The sequence below is a fragment of the Hypomesus nipponensis genome, chromosome 9 (assembly GCF_054491055.1).
Source record: "Hypomesus nipponensis isolate SF chromosome 9, ASM5449105v1, whole genome shotgun sequence".
NCBI classification, from domain to species: Eukaryota; Metazoa; Chordata; class Actinopteri; order Osmeriformes; family Osmeridae; genus Hypomesus; species Hypomesus nipponensis.
Genome location: NC_140369.1, coordinates 3,071,274 through 3,081,473, shown reverse-complemented (window position 1 = coordinate 3,081,473; position 10,200 = coordinate 3,071,274). Strand labels below are relative to the sequence as shown.

Below are 10,200 nucleotides of genomic sequence, written 5' to 3'. Positions count from 1 at the left end.
CACTCCCTATTAAGCCACATTGTACCAAATTTGGTTGCAGGTCCACCAGAGTTCCACTGGGGGTGATCGCGAGCCAGTGCATGTTGAATGGGAGGAGCTAAACGGCTAACTTAGTCTATTTTGCCTGATTGTCGTTGAGAAATCTTGGATTTGATTGTAGTTTTTGCATGTTCAACATAGATTATAGGTCGAAAGTTGAATGAACGAGTACGTACGTCCTTTCGATTTCTTACAGGATGAGTCGTTGTTGCTCATAAGCAGGCTCTGGACATTCTCTGTATTCACCTTACACTTCCGTTGTATTGGCACTTCCAATTTACCAGGGATATCATTCAATTCAATGTAGAACTGCTGAGAAGTCCCACTGCTAACATCTTAAATTATTAGGTGGATTTGTGCCAGATGTGCTATGTTCGTGGTACAAGCTTTATACAACGTGTTAAAACCTACATGATATAGGGTGTGCACTAGCGTACTAATCTTCCCTCCTATCTGATGGCAATTAGAAAGACGCGTCTATTAAATAATTTGATTGCTGCGTTGTTTCAAAAGCTAATTACATTTAGATGCAGCAGTTGTTTTTCTCACAGCCATGCCCATACATTTGGTTATAATCTTGTATCTACTAATATCATAAATTGAGAATACTAAAACATACTAAAATATAGCTAGTTTATCTCTTATTACACATTTTAGGTTGCAAGTGCCACGAGCAGATAAAAGGAAACTTCGGTGGGTCTTTTAAATTCAGCGCCTTCAGCCAGGGATGCAGATCCTCAACTTTGGTTGGAGGTCGGTGCAAAGTATGTCGGCCCACAACACTCGGACCTCTTTTTTCCATGGTCAAAACAATTATAATACAGGTTCTGATTCCGTTTTCTCCAGCTGTTATGGCAGCCACGAACTGCAGTTGACGCTGGGCATCTCTATTAGCCTTAAATTAGTACCAGAGTCCGTTTAAGACATTCTCTTTTAGTACCGTTATAAACCGGAAAGTATCTCAACCGGAAATGAGAATATGCGAATGGGCGCTCCCATCATGACTTCCGGAATAAGGTGAATACAAATTATAAACAACATGGGTGTTTTATGAACCGAATTATCCAGATCATGATTAGCAAGATGGTGTCATCTTGGATGTGTCATTTGATCTCGGATGTAATAAGCGACGTGCGGAGAGCGGGCCCCTGTAGATCATGAAGCCCTTTCTCCTTGTCCAGCTCAGGTAAATCAGCGACCGGCTATTGTTCACTTTTGTGCTCGTGCCCTGTTAGTATCGGCAAGCACATTTCCAGGCAACTTTTCTTGAGGTAAGCAAATAAATGGGGGGGGGCTCGTTTACCCATTTTGGATTGGTTTCAAAATGAGCAAAAATCAGGAAACATTATTCTATGAAAAAGCTAGTAGTATGAGCCAGGTTCGAGAATTGAACAAAAATGATTGGGGGAGATAGTTTTAGAAATGTTGACTGGAGTTAATAAAATAAAAACGACCGGGCAAGCTGGCTACCTAATCGGAAATGCAATACCACCTACATCCACCAGGGCCGTTGCCTCAAGCCAAGGGGTGTAGGTCTGGCTTAAGGACAAGGAAATACAGGCAGAAATAAATGCATAAATAAATGAATACAAAAATAAATAAATACAGAACTAAATGGGCATGGAAATAAATAAATAATTCATAATCTTTCATTCATTTTTTTTTTTTGTATAAATACATTTATTTATACATTTATTTATTCATTCATTTTTTATTATGGCAGGTTTTGTCCTCCATAGACTTAGCCACCTCTCCACTCCTGAAGCTGGTGAATTCCAGTTTTCAGAATCGTGTTTAATCGCCAAGTAAGTGGTCACAAACAAGGAATTTACTTTGGTGGGCAGGTGCATACAGTAAACATAACAAACAAGATAAAATGTAGAAAATGTACAACAAATGTTTTACAAAAAGCTTGACGTGCTACTGCACTCGTCACACACGTAAACACACGCACATTTTTCAGGTTTAACAGAGACGGATGCAAAACCAATATTTGTAAAAATATTGTAAAAAGATCTCACATGATAGGACAGTTGTACTAGGTTCCATAATATGGCATGGTCTTCAATCAAACAAATCTTGAATCTGTCACTTTCTTCACAACGTCACCGTCTTCATCACTGTCTGTACAGGCTCCACTATCACTACCATCATCCTTGTTGACTTGACTCGCTGATGATGAAAGTGTCTGTATTAGCATCCCCACTTGGCAACAACACAAAAACCACTAATAATGGCTGGGGTGAATGGTAGGTGTTGTGAGTGAGGCTGGGGTGGATAGTAGGTGTTTGGAGTAAAACTGGCTGGGTGAATGGTAGGTGTTGTGAGGGTGAGGAGAGGAACACCACACCAGTCTGATAGTATAACTCATTCAAGGACTCAACCAATAGGAAGCTCTCCTCAACCTCAACACACAAACACAAATATACTGTACACACACACACACTACCTGGAAGCACTGAGACATCTTGTCCATGTGGTTCATCTTCTTTACCTAGACGAATTTGGACACTTGTTTCCCTTTACAGTCATAAACATGTGTTAGAAATACAGGGGGAAATACAATGTCTACCATAAGACATAACTACACACACACTTGACTGTTTCTTACTAATTGTTATACCTGATGATGTACGTTTCTTCTGAAAGTAGCAGCATAATAGGTATTGTGAGTGAGGCTGGCAAGAATGGTAGGTGTTGTGAGTGAGGCTGGGGTGAATAGTAGTTCTTGTGAATGAGACTGACTGGGGTGAATGGTAGGTGTTGTGATTGAGGCTAGGGTGAGGAGAGGAAGACCACACCAGTCTGATAGTAGAACTCATTCAAGGACTCAACCAATAGGAGGCCCTCCTCAACCTCAACACACAAACACAAATATACTGTACACACACACACACACACTACCTGGCAGCATTGGGACACTGATCTGTGGCTCATCACGGTCAGCTTGTTTCCCTTTAAAGTCATAAACATTTGTTAGAAATACAGGGGAAATACAATGTCTACCACAAGACATAACTACACACACACTTGATTATGTCTTACTAATTGTAATACCTGATGATGTACATATCTTCTGAAAGTAGCAGAATACTCCTACTGCTACTCCGATGCAGACGGCCATGTTTCCAGCAACAATGACTACTGTTGGAACTATTGAATCATAGGAGGCACCTTTCAGCAGAAATAGTTGATCTATATGACACAGGAGGTCAACATGATACAGTTGCCAGACAGAAAGAAAAAGATGAAGCACAAATTAAGAAAAACAACAAAGAACCTCACCAGGAACGTGGATCCCTGTCTCCCTGGTCTGGTTGAGTCGCTGCAGCTCAACTCTGCAGGTGAACATGTTGGTGTCTGTCTTCTGTACAGTCACCTTGCTTCTCACAGTGTAGTGTCCATAAGGGTCTTTGTCTGTCTCTGTGACATCAGCATGGACGAGTTGTCCCTCAATCTCCCTCCACTCCAGCTCAGGTTCTGGGTACCAACTTTTTGCCACACACTGGAGAACCATCCCAGTGTCGTTAACTCCCATGATGGATACTTCTGGTATAGAAACCATGCCTACAGAGACAGACATGCGACTATCAGAGAAATCAGGAACTCTTCAACATTAACATATTCTCTATTCTATCTAACGTACAAACACTGAGATGGATGATGGTCTCCTCCTGGCTGTCGACACCTACACCTGTCGTAACAACACGACAGGAGTAAGTCCCCTCATCCTCGAGCTTCACTCTGAGGAGTTTCAGGGAGACGTTGCCCTTGACCAGTTCTCCTTCAAACAGCATTGTCCGGTCTTTGTAAGACGGATTCTTGCCGGCATTTAAGTTACGGCCTTCTCTGTATAAATGTATTAGATTCGGTATACATTTCTGGTCACACACTGACCACACCACTGTCAGGAACTCTGCATTGATGGGAGGTTCCAGGGAACACGGCAGGATGACATCATCACCAGCTACAGCACCGATGGGGTCAGGTGAACCAATCAGATCAAACTCTATTGGAAGAACAGACACAAAGACCGATTTCATCTGGGACTATCAAGGGGCGTTTAATAAAAGTATTTTGTATATGCGTGATGACATGTCTACAAAAAATAAATACATCTTAAGGAAAAAACTACCAAGCCTTACTATTAACTGCTTAGGTCAATCTCAGAAGGTCTGAAACACTTACCTGTCATCTACAGTATTTTGTAGTAGAGTAAACATTTTACTTGACATTTAACCTTCATCTACAGTATACTAGTGCACAGTGCCCATGATGCAGTCGGTGATTAAGATGTTAGACACAAATACAGATTCCTGGAATTTGGGTTTGGATTCGCCTCCACAACTTCCTTCTGCCACCGCATTGCCACCCCAAATGAAAATCTCTAGATCTGCCCCCGAGCTTAGTTCAATCGCGGTAGGCTATTTAGGCAGTAGACACATTAATTTATATAACAAAATTCAGCAATCTATTCTGTCAGATCTATTGTCATTCTGTTAGCTAGCCAGCCCCTTTGAAAACAGCTGAATATCGGTTGTAAAAGCATTTTTTTTTCTAAATAACAAAACCAGAATTTCCCTATTTTGCTGATTTTGGTAAGTTGCAAATAATTGCGAATTCCTTTTTTGATTGCCTGAGTTAAATCGCTGTAGCCTACCGCGTTGGATTATAAAAAGGACACCATCAAAATATTAACTTTGCAGAGTTCCCAGTTTCAAATATTCTTAGGAAACTTGCTGCAGACCAGAGGACCAATCAGAGTGAAGGGGCTGTGATGCGAAGAGAGCAAGCCAAACTGTGGCAGAATATTTCTTAGTAGGATTTCATTATTTGATGTTGAAATGCTTATCCAAACAATGTCAAATCTGGCCCTGCACTACGTTGGGACACAAATGAAAATATGAACTTTTTAGTGTCCGCTTCTTGAGTTGATCGTGGGAAACTAAACCCATTCAAATTTGTCTACACACACACACACACACACACACACACATAGAGATTCCTGGCATTATTAGAGATGGTAGTAAAAATGTAACCTTCATCTACAGTACATGGAAGTAAACATTTCACCATATGGTATTTTAAATATAGCAGTTTTGTAGCTTTCCTGCCGCATCAATGCCAGTACATGAAGTTTATATACATTATTTAGGCTACAAGATATGTAGTCTAAAGGTTATGTGCAGCTATTTACATCATATTTAAATATAGTATGTGTATGCTAAACTATAACGTTATAGCTGTCATTTAATTGTATGCTGTTTAATAGCATTCAGTAATTGCTATATATTAGTATTATTTCAGTTTTGCAAAATAAATTATTTCCTGAGAATTTAACAGTAAATGTATACACACATGCACTGAATACATGATATTTTCAGCAACATGTGTTTAGTCAACAAAGGTGTGTGTTTCTGCATCTTGATGGCACACAAAGACTCACCAGCAGATATGCCTCCAGGGAGGAGGAGCACTAGGAGACACAGGAGTAGAACCAACATCGCTGACCCTGGAGACACACACACAAGTGTATTATGTCATTGTCTGGTAGACAATGTCCACTAGCTTGTCTCATTCAGCTTCATGTCCCATTAATAACTTATTCCTGGGAAACACATTGTTGTGATCACATATTGGGAGTCAGTTGAGAGGCACAAGTAATTTTTCGTTTTATTTTTACTGGTGTAGCCTTTAATAATTGTTGTTATCTAATTCTCAATTTGTATTTTGCAGCCGGATTTTGACATTAATAGCCATAAAAAAGATATCTGCCACCAGGAATGAAGGGGGCCAAAAAGTATTGATCCATCCTCATAAAGATCGCCTGAAAACTCCCTGGCCCTGTCTCTATGGCGTAATTTTGATTGATAAGTGTTTCCGTGTCAATTATCTTCAGGGCTAAATCTTGGGATTTTCCTCTGTTGTTTTAATATTGGCTACAGTAGCTAGTATAACGTGAACGTTACTGTATCAGTTCAAGGGTTGACAGACTTCCTTCACTTGCTATCACAGACCTACCTTAACTGGTGGCAATTGGGCTATGTTTACACATAAAATATTTCGAAAGAATAGAGACATAATATGTGTTGACAAGTTTATAAAAAATTTGCCTCAGACCAATGGATTCTATTTGAAATTCTGCGTGTTTTCGTTGGAATTCTGCGCTCGCGAAATATTTTGGATGAACATGATTATTGCCGGTGGCGGCATCGCGGCTGGGCCACAGAAAGTTGTCCCCTCTTCTCCCCCTATGGACGGGCCTGCTAATACCCGGCCAGGTGTGTCAGGTATTACACACTAAAATAGGTTGAACTACCTGCAAAGGTGATATTCGGCCGGGGCTGTTCCATATAGGCCGCTCAAAAAAACTGGGATTTAAGTCCCAAACCTGACTTTAATTAAGTTAACAGTCAGTCCGGGCCAAAGCGGTTCCGAAAAGGCCAATTCTGCTTCACGCACCCCAACTAATTCAAGTCAGATTCAAATATTCAAGATAATTGCACGTGCACCCGAGCAGTCTGAGAGGTAGGACATGGATAATATCCATCCACCAGAGCAAAAAGCAATGCACACGGCCATTGAAGCAATCTGATAATGTTATTACAATTACAACAGTTATTCCACACATTTAATATATTAGGTTTGTAAGGGCTTGTTTTGAAATTTATTTTTCAAGGAGAGTTTAAGTGAGGCTGAGATACCAATGAGCTATAGGAAACGTTGAGATGAGCTTAATGAGTCTTTTTCAACTGATACCATATGGCACTTTTGGCCTTGTTTACACACACTGGAGCCCCGTCTTGTAATGTGTCTAATATATATTATAGAATCTTGGGTCCTTCAAAGATTATTATTTATTAATTATCAACTAGCAAACTCGGTCAACATTTGCATCCAGCTTGGTGTGTGTGTGTCTGCTACTAAAGAAGCTGCTGCTGTGTCCTCGAGATTGTGGGCCTCCAGATCACAGGTAAAAAAAAATCACAGGTAAAAAAAGCTAGTCGTTGCTGTCCTCTGGTGTTGGGAAGTAATAATGCCTCCAATCATTGCACATCTCCCTCTCTCTCTTTTTCACGAGTGCCAGTATGCATAATACGGCGAATCAGGCAAACAAACGAGTAAATGGCTCGTTATACCATTTGTGATATATGGTTATTCCGTTATTCCGAAATAGAACAAAACAACGGAAACCAAGCATTTCGCCATAATCTGGTTCTGACATCCGAAATGGACAAAGTGATATTACGAGCCAATTTTTAATTTTATTTTTTAGGCCTACCAGCATAAAGGATAATCTAAACAACAATTACTTGCTTGTTATACCATTTGTGTTATATGGTTATTTCGTTATTCCCCCCCAAAAAGAAACTATCAAAAGCAAGCCATTATAACTAAATGTGGGTTTGAGTAACTAAAATGACAACGATATGACGGCCCTATTTTGCGTTTGTCAACACGGGTTGTAAAACAATGGCCACCAGGTACACGGACCAGGCTGCTGCTACTACCACTACTACAACTACTACTACTACTACTACTACTACTACTACAACTACTACTACTACTACTACTACTGGTACAACACCAGTCAAAAGTTGTACCTCCAGTTTTCCAGTTTTTTAATTTAAGCAATGAAAATCCCGTGATTAACTAAAAATAATCGTAAACCTAAACGGTAAACGAACAAGAGTTAAGTTCATATTCAACATTTTAAGTTAGGTTGACTTAGGCCTAGTCCTAGGCTATATAAGTTATTTAGGCTACTTCACATTAATCTGTATGCAATTCTTTTTTTTCAGAAGCTATTTCGCATAGTCGGACTTCATAAAGCTATTTGAACAAGAACATACTTACGGGTTTCTCCCTACTTGGTTTCTTCGTTGACAGTTACCATACAGCATAAACCATATAGGGTGAATTTGGGTAATTTTTGCATTTTGTCATCGGAGCTTCCTGATCAACTAGTGCCCTGACGCTTTCTGTGACACCACACCAATCGCATTTTGTGATTTCAGTTACATTACATCCATGCTTAGGGTTGCCACCTTCCTTCAATACTGAAAAATAAGGGACGCCTGCCGCAGCGGGGGCCCCAACCCTCGGGGCCACGATGACCACAGGCCCGATGACGTGCCGCCCTCCTCTGCCTCTGATTGGCCGTGAACCTGATCAAACCAACGATGGCAGCGAATATTATCCATAAGGGGCAGAATAGGACGAGTCTTTACAGAATGCGGGTGGGATGATTTGCATAGGATGATTTGCATGGGATGATGCATTGAAGACTACACTGAAAATACGGGACAAACCCCGTCCCGTATTGATTCAAAACGGGACGCGCGGCGTTATGTTATTCTCAAATAAGGGACCATTCCGTATTTTAAGGGACAAGTGGCAAACAACAGTCAGTTCGGTGGAGTAGACATTGTCATAGAAGGGAAGAAAATGCTCTGGAGTTTAGGTGTCCCACATAGGGTGACCAGACGTCCGGATTTCGGCCGGACAGTCCGGTTTTCCAGCCTTTTGTCCGGACCGCTGTTGCGTGTCCGTCTTTTCGCCCTTTTGTCCTCCTTTGACCCTTCCTGCCCACCGTCGCAATTTACCACTCGCTTAAGTTTTCCGATGCCAAAAAGAAAGACCTCCTTCTAACCTACGTGGACCTCCTTCGTGAATAGGTTTTCCTACAGTGCAGTTTTGCTACAATATCAGTCAATGGTCAACAATATTTTGAGAAGTATCCAAGCTGAACTCTCAAAAAGTTTTTCTCGTCGAGAAATGCGAAACCTACCCCCGATACATCAGACCGCCAGTAGATGGCAGCGTCGTGTTTCTCAAGCTCCCTTCGTATATCCTCAGCAAATATGACAGTAACTGTATATAATAACACCGCATTTCTGAACGTCGTGAGACATTTAGGCCTATTGTCTGTATATATTTTTTTTACTGTCATTTCCAATGAAATAACTGCCCTGTCAGTGTAACAGCAAGTCTCATTAAATCAACGAAGACAAGATTTATGACTTTACACAAATCCTTCTGTCAAAACCCTTATATTATTCAGTTTTATGATTGTGTCATCTGTGCTTGGTTTGGGACAATACTCCTTGTCTTGTTTTCTTGAGGCAGTAGAGTGAGAGGCTGGGGCTGGGGCCGGGGCTGGGACTGGGGCTCCCAGCCTCCCAGCCTTTAATGGAGGGACTCTATTTCAGGCATTTCAATTAAGCTGCTCAGCCTTCTGATTGCCTGCTGGGGAGATGCAATGCCCTCAGTGGCTGTGTCCTCTCCTCTCTTCTCCTTTCTACTCTCTCGCCTGTCTTCTCTCCTCTTCTCTGCTTCTATCCTCTCTTCTCTCTGTTAATCCCTTATCTCCTGTCTTCTCATCTCCTTTCCTTCTCCTCTCCCCTCCACCTCTCCTCTGTCTCTCTTTTCTCCTCTCCTCTCCTCTCCCTTCCCCTCCTCCCCTCCCCTCCCCGCTCCTCCCCTCTCCTCTCCTTAGCTGCTGTGGAGATATCATCATGCTGTACAGAGAAGTGGATGAACTGCTTTGGAGTTGCACTTGCACTTGGGATTTAGGCTTGTAATGTGTGTATTGTACATTGTCATCTGGCTAGAGAAAAGTTGCCCCCAAAGTTTTAGCTTCCTATCAGAAAAATAAATAACTGTATTTGTGGGGGAATATTGTTGTGTCAGCCTTTTTCTTTCTTTTTTTTAAAACTTTTTTCGCGCATTATTTTGTCTTTGAGCGATAAAACATGTCTTGCTCTCTGACTTGTCAGTTGACATAATTGCTGAGAGAGGTGTTTCTCCTGTTCGGGGATATATTCTCCTCAAGGTGACCCGGCTCCTAAACAGCCTGGGAGACATCAAACATCAAAAAGCTCAACCTTGTAGATGTTTTGGGGAGCCCAACCGCTGGCACGAAGGTGTCAGACGAGAAGTTTAAAAAAGGAGGGGAGATACGTGTGTAAAGAACTTTACAGTGAGAGATAACATTTTAAAGTTAGAGTGTGTGTGAAAGGATGAACTGAACAGAAGGATTAATATCTCATCCAATTAGTTAAGTAAAAGAGGGTTGTGAAGTGGACCGGATTGATGAAAGAATGAATTGAATGAATCTCCAGAGTTGCTATGTGTTCCAGCAGCTCGACACAGTTCAGA

General features: G+C 41.3%; 1 protein-coding gene across 1 annotated transcript; it reads right to left on the bottom strand.

Annotated features, from left to right (window-relative positions):
- Positions 1 to 1,695: 1,695 nt before the first annotated feature.
- On the bottom strand, positions 1,696 to 4,234 carry LOC146272347 (butyrophilin subfamily 1 member A1-like). Its single transcript, XM_084705439.1, has 6 exons — positions 4,228 to 4,234; positions 3,686 to 4,048; positions 3,325 to 3,606; positions 3,097 to 3,234; positions 2,944 to 2,994; positions 1,696 to 2,211 (listed from the first exon to the last, which is right to left on the bottom strand). The coding sequence occupies exons 1-6, from the start codon at positions 4,232 to 4,234 to the stop codon at positions 2,108 to 2,110; spliced, it is 945 nt and encodes a 314-aa protein (XP_084561565.1). The 3' UTR covers positions 1,696 to 2,107.
- Positions 4,235 to 10,200: the final 5,966 nt, after the last annotated feature.